Source organism: Larus michahellis, chromosome 1 (assembly GCF_964199755.1).
Source record: "Larus michahellis chromosome 1, bLarMic1.1, whole genome shotgun sequence".
Taxonomy (NCBI): domain Eukaryota; kingdom Metazoa; phylum Chordata; class Aves; order Charadriiformes; family Laridae; genus Larus; species Larus michahellis.
Window position 1 is genome coordinate 192900976 of NC_133896.1, and position 20455 is coordinate 192921430.

General features: G+C 43.8%; 1 protein-coding gene across 2 annotated transcripts in view; it reads left to right on the forward strand.

The window, feature by feature from the left end:
- FAM124A (family with sequence similarity 124 member A) overlaps positions 1–17761 on the forward strand; it is a 53361-nt gene extending 35600 nt beyond the window's left edge. The window contains exons 4-5 of one of the 2 annotated variants that reach the window (XR_012585278.1): positions 8948–9849; positions 17727–17761. Coding sequence is in view for 1 of the 2 variants with exons in the window: in XM_074572939.1 (XP_074429040.1) it covers positions 8948–9751 (804 nt within the window). In the remaining variant the exon portion in view is untranslated. Of the gene's footprint in view, positions 1–8947; positions 10870–17726 lie in introns of those variants that run through there. The other variant, XM_074572939.1, reaches the window with a different exon arrangement.
- Positions 17762–20455: the final 2694 nt, after the last annotated feature.

Genomic DNA, 20455 nt, shown 5'->3' on the forward strand with positions numbered 1-20455 from the left:
TTTTCTGCCTAATGTTGTTTTATAGAGCATCTCTGAAATAACAGTGCAAATGTTAACTAATTAGAGCTTTTAGTTAGATTTTTGAGACTATTTGCTGAGGTAATCAGCCAATGTTCTTCTTACCGATACCGGGCAACTGTAATCTTGTGTTCAGAAGCGGTATAATCACATTTAGGAAACATGGTTTATTACCTGAAGCTTTGGTTCTGAGAAAAGATTGCCTCTGGACCCAACCGTTAAGTCTCATTAAGCTGCTGCTGTGCTACCTGCGAGCTCAAGTCTCTGCTACCTTGGAGATATCTCCATCGCTTGGTGTACAAAATGAGGACTCCAGATCTATGGTCAAGCAATAATCAGTCATCCCCTAATGGTTTCACAATGTCAGCTGTAGTCATTTATCTACAAGAGCGGTATGTTACTGTTGAATAGGTCCTTGGAGTTGCCAGAAGTCAATCTGGGGGTGCAGGTGTCTGCCAGCTGCATTCTGTGCTAGGCCTTTGCAGTGCGAAATGCCTGAAGATGGGAAGCAGCATGAAGATTACTTGCCTACACAGACATCGGCAAATATATTATGCAGAAAAGAATAGAATCAAAAGCTTATAGCTTAAAACCTCTTTGCTTATTCAGCGTAGCATATACAGGTGTCTGTCAGACTCATGAACTTGTGTCTTCATCCCCTTTTGTCTGGGACCACGAGAAGAACAAAAGTGCCTTTATTTCCCTCGGCTTATTTAAAACATGTATGTTTCTGCTTGAAAAGTGTGGTTGTAGTCAAACCTCACACTTAAGACAGCTGAATGCAGATATCAGAGAGAATTTTTTCCATGATGCACAGCTGACCCAATGTGTTTTAGGCTGAGAGGAGGGAGCAGAGACAGTGCCTTCTTACGGAGTCCTGGAGACAGGCCATAACTGAAGCTCAGTGAAATGACTCAGGAAATGAGGAAAATACCCTGTCTTAGATATATAGGCAGCAGGGGTGGGTATTACTGAGCTGCTGATTACAAGATCTGAGATTAGGACAAAGCTTTTTCTTTTCCTCTCCCAGCCCCAACTGAGACTAAGGGAAACATTTTACTCTCCTCTGCAGCACAAGGAATGGTTTGCCTCTCAAGCTTATCTTGGCCTGGGAGAGGCAAATCTTGGAGGCTCAGGGTCCACTTCCGTTTCTGCTGAGAGGTTTAGGACACAGGTCAGTGTGGTCATGGTTGCACTTGCTTCTGCTGACCCACCAAACCCTGCCAGACCTCACCTGAATCTGCCTTTTGTCTCTCTAACACCAAGCAGCGTTCCTCCTCCTTCCCTTAGTTTCCAATTTGGGTGTCTTGATGGTCATCCAGCATTCATATGATCTTATAAAGCATGTAAATAGCCTAGGAGCATTAGTCAGTCTGCTGCCATTTTAGGGGCCTTGGGCTTTTTGGCATCTCTGTCTTATGCCCCTGCCTAAAGCATAAGGCAATTTAGTCTCCCGAAAACTGAAATGCTTTCAGCTGCCTAAAGTGTCAGCAGGCTCAGTAAAGAAATAGCTCAATGATTTGTAAAATGATGAACACAAGGTCAGACTGGGTGATATAATGTGCCCTTGTAGTCTTAAATTCACTTAAATCATCTTGTCCCTGTTACTCAAAAGCATCACCAACTACAAGCACCGGGAAATAAAGGAAAGAAGGTGCAGTCTTGAGTCACTGCGGTGAAGTACAAGTAAAGGAGAGAAGGGGGAGCAAGGAAGCGGAGAAGGGAAAAAAGAAAGAGAAAAACAGGCAAAGAAAGGGCGCTTTTGCAGAGAACAGTTTGGTCTGCAAGAATGAAAATGAAGGTGAGAAAAGGGCTTCAAGCTCGCTTAAATTAATAGTGCAGATAGAGCAGATCTGAACACAAAGAGGAAGAAAGGCAAGAAGAGCATCAAGGACAACTGAGGATGTATAAAGGGCACCTTTGCAAAAATTGCTTTTACTTTCTGTTGAAAGTGGTGAAAAGGAGAGATTTTTGGATTAAAAATTGACTCAGTCAAGGGAGGTGCCTTAAGCTGATTTAATGAATCTGTAAGTCTAACACCAGCCTCCTGTTTTTAAAAATCTTCCATTCCATTTTTCCTTTCCTTTTAGTGCCTTAGGTGTTTGATTCTTCTTGGTGCTAATGAATGGTTTTGGTGGGGACACAGCTGAATCAGTCACTAACTCAAACAGGAGATGATTTTTCAGTTGTTTTTCTTCATCCCGAGGTACTTTGTCTTGTCTGTTATCTTTTGTGGCACAGTAAGATCTCCGATGACTATGTACATCAGCAAAAACTCTTGAGAGTGAATATATTTAATGTCACAAGACACCCACCTGTTCTAGTTTTACAAACACAGTACATGCCACTTTCCAAACATATTCAGCTCAATTTTAAATTTAATTTCTGTTTTTTATTTAATTAATAATTTAAGTAATTTAATTCTTTAAATTTAATCACCACTTACGATGGTGATACTGGGGACTAATCTGTGCTATTTTTTCCCTTCAGTTGATTCTTTTTTATTAGTATTTCTGGATCAATCCCACTGGTTTTAATACAATTAAACAAACACCATCGCACTCCTCTTGAGCAAGGCAGGCGAAATCTGGGCCCAAGATGGTGATGGCATTGCCGTGCTGGCTGTTTGGCTGGGTTCTGACCTCAGCGGCGCCCTGCTGGCAGTGCTTAATACAGATAATGCATAATGAGATCACTATCTGCTTTCGTGAAAAGCAGATAACTTAAAATAGACTGCAGGAGCATTCGTTGACTTTTTTTTTGTGAGATATAGGCAGCCCAAGTGAAGTCGAAAGTGCATTTCTGCAATGTTCGCCCCAAGTTGTTTATGGTGTTCCCGGATATTCGTCATGAAATTCTTCTGCAGCCTATTGTAATACACAAAGGCTCTAAATCCTTCCAGGCTTCACAAAGATTTGTGCAGAGATTATAAATGAGCAGCAGATTAGCACCAGATGAAAAAATCTGTTCTGCTAGAGAGCTAATCTGTTTAGTCAATGGCCGGTTTTGTCGTGTCTTTATGGTGAGGTCTGACAGCTTTCTCTCCCTGTATTTGGAATTTCAGTCAAAATCAACGTGTCGGTTTGTTTTGAGTCTTTGTCTTCTCAGATGACCGACCCCCTCTCCAGCATCTCTGCCTGGCGCAGGCAGCATGGCTGTACCAGGCAGGGCTCTGCTGGGCTGCAGCCACCTATCAGGCAGCGCAAAAAGCAAGCTGTGAGAAGGCTGAAGATCAGGACTTAAAAAAGAAAAGAATTCAGAAAAATTAAAGCCGATCCAACAGCTTCCAAAGCCAAGGGAAGAACTGGGGAGGAGGGAGAAGGCTGTTCTGCTGTGAAGAGTAGCTGCATGTGCATCACAGCGTCCTCAAGGCACAAAAATAGGTCTTGCTGTTTTCAGCATCCCATGGCTGAGAGGGCAGTGGAAGATCAGCATCTCCCGCTCGCCTGTCGTGGTTTCTCCTGAGAGTGGTCATACGTGGAAATCCAGTTTGAACTTTGTGGGACTGTCAGGCACTAGAGAGGGGCTGTTTGCAAGGGCATGTAGCGATGGGGTGAGGGGCAATGGTTTTAAACTGGAGCAGGGTAGGTTTAGATTAGACATTAGGAAGAAAAAATGATGGTGGTGAGACACTGGAACAGGTTGCCCAGAGAAGTGGTGGAGGCCCCATCCCTGGAGACATTCAAGGCCAGGCTTTGAAGAGGCTCTGAGCAACCTGATCTAGTTAAAGATGTCCCTGCTTACTGCAGGGGGGTTGGACTAGGTGACCTTTAAAGGGCCCTTCCAACCCAACACATTCTATGATTGTATGTGGTGTTAAAACGAAGAGGAGTGATGCAATGAATGCTCAGGCTGTGTGCAGCTCTCCCTGGCCATGCCAGGGTGGTACGAGGGAGCAGAGTCAATGGCCTTGGCACAGGACTAGGAGCTAGTTTTGCCTGAGTTTTAATCCTGACTAAATCATCGAATCCCCTCTGTGATCTCTGACAAGCTACAGAATGTAGATATAGAGAAGTCTTATTAGTCCACATAATCCAGTTCTCTACAATATAGGATTAGCCTGTAATCTGTATTCACTACTATTTCATGAGATGGAGCTTCTGACACTGTACCTGTAGTACAGTTGTGCAATCTGGTATGCTCACAGTCAGGAAAGTTTTCAGTTGTGTTGCTTTAAGACAGAAGTATTAAAAAAATCTTCCCCCATTATTTTCCCTCTCTGCCCATGTCGTGAGGAGCAGCACTGGAAATAGGTTTTCTAAATCATAACGCATCTAAACAAAAAAGGATCAAGGTGAACAAGTCTTCCTATAAAAAGAGCTATTGAGAAATAAGCTGTGTTAATGATGTCTCTTGGCCTGCCCTGCAGGCAGCCATTTGTCCCCTTCTCTCTGATCCACCATTACCTCCTGCCAGACCAACAAAGCTTGACCAGGAGCTGTGACCCAGTAGCAGGAATAACAGCAAATACCTTGTATAAAACAAAATGCTCTGATCTGTCCATAGGAGCATTAAAATAGCTAGGAAAAAAGTTAAAAATGACAGAACCCTAAAACTAATATATTACCTAAAGTAGATTTTCTTGTTAGTGTGAGTATGTTGCAGTTAGGCCAGGTACTTAAAGCTACTTGGCTTCATGGAGCAGATATTGCCCTTCACAAGTATTCCCACTTAGTAACGCATTTCCCCTTTCCTTTGAGTCTCTACTTTTTATCTGCATATTGATTAGAAAGTTCCTACATGAGAGCCCCCAGGGTTTCTAGCAGGGGTGTTTCATCTCATCTCATCCATTTATCCTGGTGTTGCCCTCTGCTCCGCACCCTCGTAGGCGATGCCTCAGATGAGCATCCTTTTGAGCACTGGTGATTTGGTTGCACCTGGAGTCATTGTGCTGCATATCTACAATCCAAAACTGACACAACCTGGAGTGCTTGTAAATATTAGAAAAAGCTCAAAACAGTTGTTTTCGTCTCTGTGCTTTATTTCCAAAATGCCTAAGACTTTACCTGTATTAATAAATTAAATGTGCCCAGGAGCATTCTTAGGCACTGAAGTCCCTGATATGAAGTGGCCCGTGCATGTACATCAGGCCAGGCAGGATGCAGCAGGTATCTACAATTAGGTAACTGAATCAGACCCACTATCTTTCACTAATGGTAACCCGAGAGGCCAAATTAAATTACTTTTTCTTTAGAACACATGCCAAAAGTTATGTCACTAAATAAGAATAACAAATTATTACCATCATCTGAATACACGAGACTTTTGCTAGTGTGCAAAATATCTCTTCTATACACCAAAACAAAATGAAGACATGAGAGGTTCCTCTGCAGGATTTGGTTTGGCTCCAGATTGCAGTCACCTACAACTGGTGTCTAACTGCAGGTATTTTTGCGTGAACTATGCTCTCTGTTCTCACTGTAGTCATAGAATCATAGAATCTTCATGGTTGGAAAGGGCCTTTGAGATCCTCGTGTTCAACCAAACAACCTACAATCTCTGCCACTACAGCATGCCCTGAAGTGCCACATCTAGACGTTTCTTAAACACCTCTAGGGATGGTGACTCAACCACCGCCCTGGGCAGGCTGTTCCAGTGCCTGACCACTCTTTCAGTAAAGCAATTTCTCCTAATATCTAATCTAAACCTCCCCTGCCGCAACTTCAGACCATTTCCTCTGGTCCTGTCGTTATTCACTTGGGAGAAGAGGCCAACACCCACCTCTCTCCAACCTCCTTTCAGGTAGTTGTAGAGGGCAATGAGGTCTCCCCTCAGCCTCCTCTTCTCCAAGCTAAACATGCCCAGCTCCCTCAGCCTCTCCTCATATGACCTGGTCTCCAGACCCCTCACCAGTCTGGTAACTCTCCTCTGGACATGCTCCAGCACTTCAGTGTCCCTCTTGTACAGAGGGGCCCAGAACTGAACACAGGACTCGAGGTGAGGCCTCCCCAGTGCCGAGTACAGAGGCACCATCACTTCCCTGCTCCTGCTGGCCACGCTATTCCTGATACAAGCCAGAATGCTGTTTGCCTTCTTGGCCACCTGGGCACGCTGCTGGCTCATGTTAAGCTGGCCGTCCACCAGCACCCCCAGGTCCTTTTCTGCTGGGCAGCTTTCCAGCCACTCTTCCCCAAGCCTGTAGCATTGCTTGGGGTTGTTGTGACCAAAATGGGTACAAGCCGAAGTACAGTACAGACCAAGGACCTAGACAGCAATTCAGCTAACCAGACACAGGAATTTGTCTTTAGGGAAAACTGAATTGCCCTCCAGACTTGGTTGGCTGTAGTAGCTAGACAACTAAATCCTACGTGTGATGTCTGTAGGCTCTGTCTTATATGCCTATAGACAGTGTGGTCTGCGCAAGGTAAAGGCAAAGCTTTCATACTGCTCACAGGACTCTCCCCAGTGCAAGTGTTAGATCTGTCCCCAAAAGCCTTGTGTTTTCAGGTACAGTTTTGTCCAAGTTGGTACCAGTGCTTGTGGTCCCAAGGGCCTCCTTACATTTTCACAAACAAGACGACTCCACTTGCTTGGATCCTTGGTTTCTTTGGATGCTTGATCTGCCAAATTGTCAACTCAGTCTACGTAAGCACAAGAATATAGCATAAAAACTAGCCATGGTCAGGCAATCCACCATCTTCTCTCTGAGAGGTCAGCAAAGTGCTCTGGAGGTGATTCTCTTGATTTAGTGAGGATGTTGGTTGAGTCCATGGAGTGTATCTGATACCAGAGCTACTGAGCAGAAAAAAATGGTACCTTTGGTTAGTGCGACCAGCAATATAGTGAGGCATGTTTTCTTGAAAAAAACTCATCAAAAGAGTGCAGTGACTTGGTTGTGTACTTTCGGCATGTTGTATTGGTTTTGCTGGGTTATCCAGAAATGTCTTCAGTTAAGAAACAGCTGGTATTTTCTTCATCGACACAAGTCTTTTATCTTGATGAGCAATTTTTTAAACAAATTAGCTCACCTATTGCATAAATGAAATGATGTTTCTTGTAGAGGTCTAAAGTGATTTCTGGTTAATGTTTTGTTGACAATTTGGCTTATTTCATTTGACTTGTACTCAGTTTCTTATCAGTTAATGAAACTGCTACAGTACTGTGGTTAATTTACCCATTAATTCATTTAATTATTTATGGCATTAAGGAAAACAGCTTATTATGTTATAAAGAAATAGGTTATGAATTAACATACCTCATTACGTATGTATTGGTGTATTTATAGATATTCATCTACAACGCCTAAATGAACTCCTATGGTTTGGCTGTCCTATAAATCACCTCCAGCCAGACGATCACGAATGAGCAAAACATTTTTTGCAGATGTGAAAAACCTTTTTTGCCTTTAAAATCACCGCAATAAAAACCAGGAGACGGTTATGACAGATCTGGGTCACTAAGACAATGTGATGTGCACTAGCAAGATGTTAGAAGCAGCAATGTATGGAGTTCTTTTAGAGACAGCGGATACAAAGGACCTCCTTGGTTGCCAGATCTCATCCCTTTCTATCATGTCATATAATCTCTTTGGTAAAATAACCAACCTACATCTTCTGTTGTGATTAGAAATCTTCTATTAGTTTGCGATTCAGGTTTTTTTAATGGATAGTTCATCTTTGTTTTGTTTTATTTTGGTTTTGGGTTTTGTTTTTTTCCTCGTGGCTACATCTTTTTCAGTTTGAATTTATTCGTTTTCACATAGGCAGGATTTGAGTCATGTACAGCGTTCTGGATGAGGCCATAGCAGGGTTGTACACAGCATATTAATACCTTTTTACTTCACTTGAGACTGCCCAGAATCATGTTTGTCACAGCCTTGTCATTTTAACAGCACATAGTGACAAAGATACCTAGTAATTTCTCCTCTGTTGTTTCCAACTGACAAGTCCCATAGCTGAGATTAATGTTTATACTCAAGGGTATGATCTGGCGCTTTGTCCCACTGTCCCTTTTGGGACAGAAGTCTAGCACTTTGTATTATGTGAGAAACTTCAGTAAGAAGAATTTAAATGAAACTTTTTAAAATGTGAACTTCTAAAAGCCTTACTGAGATAAGTGGGATGATAAATAACCTTGTGATTGCTCAGACACTAGGGGCTCGGTTCAGTTACCCAGACATCAGTGTCTAATCCCGTAGGAAGGCCATCTGGCCTCCAGCAGCTTCTTGAGAAGGGCATTGGCACCCCATTTATCACAGCTGCTGTCCCTGTGCAAATGCTCAAGTATCTGGCAGATAGATAAATGAATCCTGCCCTAGGGATGAGATTTGGGTCCAGACTCAGATCATAACCATCAGGTTACATCTTCAGTCTAGGCGTCTACAAGCAAGTTAGGTGTCCAAAGCTGTCCCCAAAGTCATTAGGAGCTAGATAAAAGAGCAAGTGGGTTCTAGGGTGCACTGTTCAACTAACCAGATGTGAAAGAGAAAATGTGAAAGAGTTGAAAAAAGTAGTAAATTCCCATTGAGGTTGCTTGCTAAAGGCTTTTTGATGTTTCAGGTGAAAAAATAAAAACATTTGCACCACAGCAAGGAAGAAATGAGAAATAATAATGATGGCAACATACATCTCCCATTTCTTCATTTTTGTTCTTTAGCTGTCCACTAAGGCAGTAGTGTTGGAAGACAGAATATGAATGAATCTGAACAAGTCAATAGTAAGTGAGAATTTCAAGCTAGTGTAATTCAGCCCGCAAGGCAGGGCTCCTCTGCCATTTATTCTTGTTGTCTTCAAGGCTCCTTATGTAAATATTTGGGATTTTGGCAGGGTGCTTTCTCTTTGTTATTCAAGTGAAACATTTGCTGCAAGCATACTGAATGAAGTCTGCTTCGTAATTATTTGCAGTAACAACTCAGCAACGGAGACTTAGGGTTGTAAGACTGCCAATTCTGTATTAATGTGATCTTCTTTTCTCCCTCTCCCGGCTGCAGCAAGCACGTGGTTGGTGTAGGAAGTCTGCAAAGCAGAACAAACAACCATATCCATCTGTGTCAACAGATTCCCGCTTCACCACTCTGCCAGCCGTTCTTCCTCAGAGCCACCAATCTGTCCCTGAACAACCAAAAGAAATGGGGCAAAACAAAGTACATCACGCAAATGGCCTTGGTCATCATCTTGGTTTCTCCCAGCAGGACTTGAGACACAGTGAACGAGGAGACTTCGTGCGCAGATCTAGCAGTGCCTCCAGCATTTCATGGTCATTTCAACGAAGCAAGTCTCTGTTCTGTTTGCCCACAGTGAACTCCTCCTCAGCCTCAGAGACTTTTCATTTCAGTGAACCATTTCAGTTTTTAAATATTGGGTCACCTGCAACCAGGTTGAAAACGTGGAGATGCAGCCCCAGGCTTAACGTTGACGACTTGGAGGGTGCCCAGGAGACTGATGTAGACACAGGGATGAAGCTGTCCTTCTCAGACCTATCTGTAGTCTCTGCATACTCTACCCTTAACGGATTTTGCAATGACTTGGAAGCCTCTCTTCCCCAAAAGAAGCAAATTGTTGGAAAGACTAAACAGGCAGCCACCAGCGGAAGGCCTGTATCAGCCATGTTCAATACCTTTGAGTCAGCTGACGGTTCGCTGCCTTCTCTTTCTGAGTGGTCTTCCAGCTCATTCATGTCAGCATCTCTCTCCAAGCATCACAAACAGTCCTCGAGAGCAGCTCCTTGTTCTCTGGATGATTGCGGTAGTGTTTGCCCAGCTTCATCAGCTAATGAAGAAGAATTCTACATCTGAGGTTTCTCTATCTTACACCTTCCAGGGCAAACATGTTCTTCTTGTGAATGACAGCAGTGGGCCCACCTTGAGCTTGCAGAAGGTTCCTCACTGAGGAGGTAATGCAACAGAGTATACTGAATATTTGAAGAAAGCATTCGGATCCCTCAGAGATGGGCGTCCCCAAACTATGTGCAGTAAAGCAGTCTGAGCTTGCACTCTGTACATTTGTGCTGGAGGGGATGATCAGAGGCTTGTCCAAGGCAGTGCAAGGTGGATGGTTTCTATGACTGACCCTTGGACTGGTGATGAAGGAAATACCAGAAGCAGCACATAATAATCCAATTTTCTTTGGCACAAACTGAAGACTAATTTCCGACACCAAACTGCTTTTAATTTTTCTGAGAAATTCCCTTAACTCAGGAAAGATAGGAGGAGAAAGGGGTCGTCTTTCCCTTTCACAAGTTCCAAAAGCAGCTCTAAAGCACAGCAGGTCCCAGTAACACATCTTCAGTAGAGTCAGGCAAGACACCTCCTGTGAGGACACACAGTTCCTTCTAACTTCTGAGAGTTGGCAGTGCTGAGGTGGGAAGAAGCTTCACTCCTTCCCCAGGGGAGAGGAAGCTCCATTGTATCTGTCAGTTTGACAGTCCAGGATGCAGAAAGTGCCAAAAGGGAAACCTTACAGAACATTTTCAACCCATCCCCTCAAAAAGCCCATCCTTTCCAGTTGGAAGGTCGTCATCTGGGCTGTTGTCTGACCCGCTCATGTAGACAGTGGTAAACCCAAGTAAACCATGTTTGCTACTTCTAACTCAGGCAATACAGAGCTTATGTTTTTTGGAGTACAAAACAAGTAAGATAACCCAACGTTTTTATATATTGCCACATCGCTAGTCCCAAATATATGGTGGCTCCCAATTTTTTAAGAGGTTGTTATTTTACTGTTAAAAATAATTAGCACAGAAACTTATTCTTCATATTTCCAGTGCAAACATACTTCTTTCTGAGTAAAATGCATTTCTTCTCAAATACCTCTCTCCAAAGGGAGAACAAGTCAAATTTTACTGGCTTTTCAAGTGATGTTTTTAAAATACACATTCTTGATAACCTGATTTGCTCCAATTAATTTTGTATTTAAAAAAAAAAAAGTAGGTAAAAAGCTATTAATATGACAGCTAAGTACCTTCACCAGGATTTAAGTTGTAAATACAGATTGCATCATGCGTGTTCTGAAAAGTTACATTTTTGGCAGAGAAGTGGCACTGATGGCAGCTCTGGTCTAACCAGTGAGAAAATGACCGTGTTGAAAGGTGTATGTATAATGCTGTATGTAACGTATATACAGGTACAGATGCTGAAGACCTACCATGATGGTATTGTGGTAGATGGAATAAAAACACGTTTGTGGAGAAAAATGTGTGCTATATTACCAGGTAGTTTAACTCAGAAGAATTGCTGCTTTGAAAACAAAGCCAAAAAAAAAGCACACTGATATTCTAAATAATATTTACAAAAAGCGGAGCAGCTCCCCTGGCCCATTAGTGCATAGTTTATAGAAACAACGCTGGAAGAAAGCCTGGGGGAAATTGAGTCCAGGTTTGGAGGGGAGGAGGGGGGATTCCATTAAAGCTGCACCCCCAATCCAGAAGAGGCCAGAGGGACAGTCAAGAGCCAGGATGCTGCTCCTCAAGGCTTTTTCATTTTGCTGTCATTTTCTGCACACAGGGAAAGAGGCATCAGGCTGAAGTTGATGTCTCCTCTTTGTGAGATGCTATCATAGCATATACCAGAAGTAGACCTTGTCTTTTGTGCTAAACACAATGTATAAATAGGAAAATCTATTCAAGCTCTAAGAGCACAGGAGATTATCAGCCTCCTCCTGCCCTCCAAACAGTTTAGGCTTACTGCAGTTTTGGGTAAACTGTACTCTTAGGAAATGTCTGGGGCCAGAAATAGCACCGATGAAGGATTTGTCATGGTGTGCATGTGTTTACCTGCTCTATACTCCTTCAGAGTCCACGCAGTCTTTCCTCTGACTTCCGTGGCCTTTAGATCGAACTCCCTCTGAACACAGCGGATCCGATTTATCCAAAGCTGTGCTCCATGTTATTGTTTGTACCCTGTCAAAATACTTGTAAAACACTGTGAGGTCAGACCAGCAGTTTTTTCCATCAGCTTTCAATTCACCGGATGAGCAGCAATGCCTAGGACAGTCAGGCTCCACAGGTTTAAATTTATGATTCCTTATTTTCTGTTATATTCATGGTAGTACAAAAACAAATGATGAAATAGCATTGTATATTTATGTGAGAGACATTTTATCAACACTGGCCACTTACAGATATGACAACCAACAGGATAAATTTGATTCAAATCTGTTAAAAATTTTAGTATTCATTATTGGGGGGGGGGGGGGGAAAGGCCTTTTCACAATATTTTAATAATATAGGTAATGTTTGATCTGAACATGAAATCAAGAACTGGTTTGAGCTGATGTGTCTGTCTGATCCTGGAATCATGCCAACATCCCGACTCCTGACCCCAAAAGCTGTTTGGGGCTTTTAAGGAAGAGGAGGCTTTGAAACATCTTTCTGCCTCTGCAAGAAGGAGTTCAGCACATCTGGGGGCCGTCTCCGGATGCGGCAGGAAGCACTGGTACTGGAAGTCTACAGACAAGCACAGGATAGCTCAAGTGTCAATCGTGAGGCTTCACGTGTGGCATTAACCGTCAGCTCCGCAAAAAATCTCAGCTCCAGATTTTACCACGTTAATCCTAACGGGAAGAAAGTCAAATGAGCTTCCATGGACTCTGTATTTATGCTGTCTCCACTGCTTCTGTCTCCAAGTGTTTCTTTCTGTTCTGTTTACTGATACTTAACTAGAAATTAAAGTTTTAATTGTTTACATTCATGGTGCTTGTAACCAAATTTTGGAATAACTGAGTGTCCTACTGTCAGGAAAAACAGAGATGATTGTGTACAGAAAACTTTTTGTCTATAATAAAGCAAGCCAGATTTTGAAGAGTGTTTCACTGAAGGTAGGCTTCATTAATTCTCTTCCCATTATTTAAGAAGGGGCTAATCTCTTCAGACAGTTGAATATGCACAAGTTTTGTGGCATTTACTTACGTATTGTATTGTTTTGGTTAAATTATGAACAATGTCATTTGAGAACTGCGGATTTACCCCGAAATCTCTCCTTCTCAACCCAGAAGGCGTTGCTTCTGTGAAATAAAATAGAGATGAAAAGTCAGTTGTGCTTAATGTTCTGTGTGTTCGTTTGTGAAGCACTGTAGACTGACTGACTATTTTAACTAGGCTTCAAAATGAATGCAGTGACACAAGCTCTCCAGCTCTTGGCAGTGTGTGTCGGTGGGATAATTACAAAATAAACAGAGCAAAAATATTTTTATGTTGGACTCAGCTTTGCCTTTGCAGACCAGATCTTTTGTTTTTCACAAAACATTGTTATTGTAAATCATTTGCTCCAGTAAAGCTGAATGATAAAATAGGAGCTGTGACACATACTGGTAGTCCTGCATGTTTAAATCCCATCTTGGTTTGCTTCATGTATGTTGGTCTTCATAATAGTGGGTCCCTCTTATTTCCATCAGTGTGTGGTGTTATTTATTACACATTTCTTTATTCCCCTCATGGGATGAGTGTGCATGTCAGCGTTACGTTGTATATGCAAAGTAATGTAGATTTGGCTTTGTTTAGTAATTATGGTTTTATGGTTTAACATTGTGGGTTTTAGATGTATTTGTATGGCAGTTATAGAATTGTAGAAACATCAGGAGTTGGAAGAGGCCTCTGGAGGTCGTCTAGTCCGAAGCGTTTGCTGAAAGCAGGCACAAAGCTGCACAAACCTCAAAGCTTTGAAGTTAAATCAGGTTGTTCAGGACCTTGTGCGATCAGGTTTGAAAATATCCAAAGGTGGCATTTTCACAGTGACTGTGGGCAACCTGTGCCAGTGCGTAACCACTGCCATGGTGAAGAATTACTTCCTAATCTGCAGTCAGAATTTCCCGTGTTCGAACTTGTGATCTTTCCCTCTCGTTTTGCTGTGTACCTCTGAGGAACTGGTTCTGTCTTCTCTATAATCCCCCTTTAGGCGGTGGAAGACTGCTGTTGCTCCTGCAGCCTCTCTTTGCACATCATGCAAAGGTGCTGGAGCAAGTGCAGAGGAGGGCAACAAAGCTGGTGAAGGGCCTGGAGAATAAATCTTATGAGGAGCGACTGAAGGAGCTGGGACTGTTTAGTTTGAGGAAGAGGAGGCTGAGGGGAGACCTTGTCGCTATCTACAACTACTTGAAAGGACACTGTAGAGAGGTTGGTGCTGGTCTCTTCTCACAGCTAATTAGGGATAGAACAAGAGGGAATTGGTTCAAGCTGCAGCAGGGTAGGTTTAGGCTGAACATTAGGGAAAAATTCTTCACAGAAAGAGTGGTCAGACACTGGAATAGGCTGCCCAGGCAGGTGGTGGAGTCACCATCCCTGAATATGTTTAAGACTTGTTTAGATGTGGTGTTAGGGGGTATGGTGTAAGGGAGAACTTTGTAGAGTGGGGCTGCTGGTTGGACTCGATGATCCCAAGGGTCTTTTCCAACCTAAATGATTCTATGATTCTATATACTCTAGTTCCCTGATCACCTCAATGGCTTCAGCCCCTCTGAACTCCTTCCAGTTTGTCAATATCTCTCTTGTGCTGGGGAGCCCAAAACTGTCACAGCGCCCTGGATGTGGTTTGAAGGGTGCTGAGTAGGCGGGAAGAATTATTTCCATCAACCTGATGACAACACCCTTGCTTATACCACCCAGTATGCTGCTGACCTTATCACTGCAAGGGTGCACTGTTTACTCACGTTCAACTTGCTCTTCACTGTGACCCCAAGATCCTTTTCTACAGAGCTTCTCCCTAGCCAGTAGGTGCTCAACCTGTGCTGTGGTACAGGGTTAGTCCACATGAGGTGCAGGACTGGCATTTGTCTTTGTTGAAGTTTGTGATGTTCTCGTTGGCACCCTCCTCCAGCTAGTGAAGGTCTCTGTGAACAGCAGGCCTGCTCTTCAGTGTATCAGTCACTCCCCTCATTGGGAGTCATCTGCAAACTTGCTGAGGGTGCATTTCATACCTTTGTGGAAGGTGTAGACAAAAGCATTGAATAGCACAGGCCTCAGTGTTGACCTCAGAAGAATGCCACTTGCAGCTGGCTGCCAGTTAGACTTTAAATTGTTGTCCAGTACCCTTCGAGCCTGATAGTCCAGTCAGTTATTCACCCACATGGTAGTCCACCCATCGAGTCCATGTTTCCTTGATTTAGCTGCAAGGATACTGTGGGAGACTATACTGAAAGCCTTGCTGAAGTCAAGCAAAATGACATCCACTGTTCTTTCTCCACCCACCAAGAGAGTCATCTCATCAAAGATGGCAAATGGGTTAGTTAGGCACGATTTACTGTTGGTAAATACATGCTGGCTGTTCTAAATCAACTTCTTGTCCACCTTGTGCCTGGAAATGGCTTTGAGGAGGCTTTCTTGATAATCTTCCAGGGGTCTGGTTAGACTGATCAGCCTGTAGTTCCCCAGATGGTCCTTTTTGCCCTTCTTGAAGTGGTTTATGATGTTTTCTTTCTTCCAGCCATCTGGGACATCACCAATTACCACAACCTTTCAAAACTGATAGAAAGCAGTCTCACAATGACATTGGCAAGTTCTTTCAGCGCTGTCAGATGTAGCCAATCCAGCCCCATGGGCCTGTGTATGTCCAGCTTATTGCAACACTGACTCAGTCTTCCTCTAGTGTGACTAGTAAGTACCTTTATCCTCCAACCTTTGCTGCTAGACAGAGATACCTGGTAGGCCTGACAGCAGACCTTGCAAGTGAAGATGTTGTGACTGAAGATGAAAGTTTTTCCAGTCAGCAGATTTTTCCAGTTACAGAAAATGGGACCTGTTCTAGTCTGTTCTGAACCAGTTTCCAGTTGCTCAGAGAAGGCTTTATCTTTCTCCATTTCTTGATTGAGTTGTAGGAGATGCCCACAACAATATCCCTTTTGTTGGCCGCTCCTGACCTGTGAGCTCTTGATTGTCTCATCCTCTGTTCCCTCGCAAATGTGCATGCATTCATGCCACTCAGTTGCCCAGAACTCAAACGCCACCACCATCTGCCATCCTTTCCTAAAGAACATGTAGACAGCCACAGCAGCTCTCGTTACACAACTGTCCCATTACATTTCTAATCATCTAGTTTCACATCCTGAGAGCATTGAGGTCTTTCAGGAGTGATTTTTAGGTTCATCAGCCTGAGCAGCAGAATGGAACTACCCTGGTCTTGGTAAGACAGTCCCATCTCACAAAGTGCTTTGGAAGCAGAGTAAAACCATGGATGCATTAATTATTGAAGAAACCAGAATATTGGAACACATTGGAACACAGTGGCTGGCATCATCAAGGAGAAGAGCACTTGTGGTCCTGTACAGAAGCTATTTGAGGCCTGCAGTTTCATGCCTAGGTAGCAAGCACTGCAGTGGTCTAGCTTGGACACCTGAGCTGCTTTATAAGAATATATCGAAAGGCTATACAAATGATTGTGTGGCTCAGGAAGGTCTGAGGTGCCATAGATGACACTTTTGTAAATGGTTTTCCTCTCTTGAATTTGTCCAGTTGCTTTCTGAGCCCATTTATCATCTGCAGCATCCTGTGGCAGGGAGTTGCACTGCTACGTGTGGAACTACTGCATGTTGTACAGGAAGGGTTATCTCCCAAACCTGCCACCTGCCAACTCCATTTGATACCCCCTAGGTTTGTTCTAGGGAGAGACAGTCAATAAACATTTCTTGTTCACTATTTTCAGACCACTAGTGATTTTATAGATTTTTATAAAACCTCCTTCTGTTCTGTTTTCTCTTTTTAAACTGAGAAGTCCTAATCTAGTTATTCTTCGTAGGAAAACTGTTCCATGCTTTCGTTCATCCTTGCTACCCCTCTACATTTTTTTCTATTCGCTATGTGCTTTTTGAGCTAGGGGGTCCATAACCCACACAGCTGCAGATGCACTGTGGGCTTACAGAATGGCTTGAAGGTGTTTTCCATTTTATTCTCTGTTCCTTTCTTAGTAATGTGACTTGCTGCTTTGACTGTGGCTGAGCACTGAGCTGCCCTTTTCAAAGATCTTTCTATAGCTCTAAGGTCCAATTCCCAAGCAGTAAAAGTCAGTTCAGAGCCTACTATCATGTATGTAAAATCAGGTATTTTTTTTTTTGGATGTAATTAATTTTAGAATTAGCTACACTGAATTTCATCTGCCTTTTTATTGCCCAGTTGCTGTGTATTGTGAAACTCTTCTGCAACTTCCTCAGTTGTCCGTCATCTTTACTATCTTGGATGCTTAATAACCACAACAAACTCCCATCTCATGGAACTTCCCTTTTTCCAGGTTTAAGTCATGCTGAACAATACAAGCTTGAGTACAAATCCCTGCATGACTCCACTGCCAACCTCCTTCCACTGTCAGAACTGGCTATTTATTTCTACCTTCTGTTTCCTGCCTTTTAATCATTCCTTTATTCACATAACCTTACCTCTTAAACCATCACAGCATGACTTCTTTAAGAGGCTTTGATGAAGGACTTTGGAAAACTGTTCTTAGCTGTACACTTATTTGTTGATGCCTTCTGAAGTCTCTAATAGATTTATGAGATGTGATTTCCCTTTATAAAATCATGTTGACTCTTCCCCAAACTAACTCGAAATTATTTCTGTTCAGATAATGAATTCTCTCTCATCTGAGTACAGAGCGATCCTCCCTGTGGCATCCTTTCCCAGCTTCCAGGACTCAGCAGAGTGCAAATTGCTAAATTTACACAGAATCCAGACTTCCTGAGCCAAAAGCTGTGTTCAGATCACTGTGTGACCAACTGCTGCATTGTGCTACCAATGTATTTATCCTCCGTCAATTTGTCAAATTTTCTGTTGAATCTCTTTTCATTCCTCAGGTTTCCACAACAGTTCATGGTGATGAATGGCATTGAATTGATACTCTGCGTGAGAAGATAGTCACGTTTATTTGCAGCCTTCACCCAGATAGTTTCACCGAGCGCTTCTTGTTCCAGGAGAAGTCAATGCAGAGTGCTGGGCAGTGTTACGTCAGTACCTGGGAAGGATCCTGTTGCCCTGAGCCCAGGAATGAGCGGGTTGTGAGATAACTGGGAGGAAACATCCTGCACACGTGTATGTGGGGGAGGAATCCAACTGCTTGATGTGGAAAGCCCTGCAAGGCCTTCTAAATCATGTGATGGAAAATGTCTACAATAGTAAATGGAAGAGGGATAAGGAGAAGGTTCAGACACTGGATTGTTTGGTTGCATGTTGACTCTGTTTCAAACCTCCTCAAGCAGCTTTCTCCAGGACATTACCCTTCACCCTCAGGACTGTTCCCACTATGGAATAGGCTACATCAAGCCTGGACCCTTCCATCTCCAACACTGTCCCATCAGACGTTGCATCCTTCTTTGCTCCCACATGCTTTTGGTCATCCCACCAGGCATGAAACACAGGCCCTCGGGGTCATGCTGTAAAAACATTTCTCATATGGGCTGCAGTGGAGTCCTCACTTTATTTCAGATGACAGCCTCCCCTGCCAAATGGGATAATTGTGCCCTAGAGCCGTAAGGATCCGGCAGCAGTCCAGGAGGGAAGCCAGCCAGCTGCTCTGTGGTATGCCTGTGACCAGTGGGACAGGTCTGAAGGGTGTGGACACGAGTCAAACAGTGCTGGGCTGGCCTTGGAGCTGGAGATCAGTATTCAGCTCACTTTTATTTAGCAATTTACAGATAGTGTTTCTTCAATATGGACGCAGATAGGGCATCTGGAGTCTTCGAGAGCTTCACAACTGAACAGGCACACCCTGTCTCTGCTTTGGCTCAGCCTTTTCATTAAGTGTGGTTCACTTTAGAGTCAATTGTCCTTTTTAATCACACTTCTCCTGAATATGAGGCATAAAATGTGAAATAGCTTGGTAGGTGGAGGCCATTAATGCAGTCTGCCCATCGTAAATAAAAACTGCCGACCATTAGTACATTATGAAGTGGAAATGGGAAAGGATTTAGCCAAAGCTGACCAGTCATTAAGAGAAATACCCTGTTCGCATCTCCATGACTGCGGAGTACCTATATTGTGTGACGGCTTCACAGCAATGCAGTATGTTGGGTTTTTCTGTGTGTACCTTGCTGGGAAGCCACCGGCCTGCAAAAGTTGCTAGTGCCATCTCGTGGTTTTCATGCACACGAGTGTCAGCGCAAGGAGCTGCCAGCCCAGGCGGGTGACACCCGCAGAGCACGCTGCAGGGCACCCTGGCATGGTCCCCTCCGCACCCCACAGCGGTGCCCGGCACGGCCCGAGACGTGGCCCCGTCCCCAGGGTCTGCCGGTCACTTTGCAGCGTGCGTCCCCAAAAAGCACAGGGTGAACGCGGTGTCATTCACTTCAGAGCACGATGGAAAGAGGAAGAGGGGAGACCTCATCACTCTCTACAACTACTTGAAAGGACATTGTAGAGAGGTTGGTGCTGGTCTCTTCTCACAGGTAATCAGGGATAGAACAAGAGGGAATGGGTTCAAGCTGCAGCAGGGGAGGTTTAGGCTGGACATTAGGAAACAATTCTTCACAGAAAGAGTGGTCAGACACTGGAATAGGCTGCCCAGGGAGGTGGTGGAGTCACCATCCCTGAATGTGTTTGAGTCGTTTAGATGTGGTGTTAGGGGATATGGTGCAGGGGAGAACTTCGTAGAGTGGAGTTGATGGTTGGACTCGATGATCCCAAGGGTCTTTTCCAACCTAAATGATTCTATGATTCTACAATTCTCTGAAAGCAAGCCTTGCTCCAGCCGTCTCTGCAAACAAGACCTGCCTGCCCTTGCACCCCCTGCACCCTGCATGTCAGCATTAGCTTCTGACAGTGCCATTGCCTGGCTGCCACCCCGCCTCTGTGCTTTATCGTCCCCCCTACTTTTAATCACAAAACTGGGGAGCAGAATAACCCAACACCTTGATGACCCAAAAGGCCATTTTGTGTTGTTTCGCTGCACCGGAGCCAAGGGCAAGGAAGCGGCCACATCCCATGGGGCAACCGCTCAAGGTTGTACTTGGGATGGAGCCGAGCATCTGCTACGAACAAGCCCTCGAGCACAATGCAGTAAGCTGCCTGGCTGTCACAAATTCTGCTATTTACTTTGATGAAAATTTTAGCCCTCCTGGTACGGAGATAGTCTGCTAAGTATGACCCAACTCCTGCCAAGACAATGCTGCTTGTGAGGTTAGCAGTGCCACCAGACCGCTCCTGCTCCTTAGGTGTAATGAACTTGGTGACAGGGCTTCCCAGAAGATATAGTTTAAGAATGCAGCACATAATACCAATTTTATTTATTCCTCCTACTTTGGTGAATTAGCAGCTATCTATTTGCAGTTCACATGTGCTTATGCATGGATTTTATTTATTTTTTTTAATTGGACTTGATTAGGGGCAGGTGATTTTTTCACATGGTTTGCCATGACGTGGCAATGAGTCCCACCTTTTGCTACTCTCTTTGGGGATTTTTTGGTCACAAGAAAGCAAAGTTTTAATTAATTACTCTGTGGCTCTGCTCATGGATTTTGACTAGTTGCCAGCGTTCCCTTGTTGTGTCACATAAAGCCACAGAAATGCAGCCTCTGCCCTTAAGTTTCTC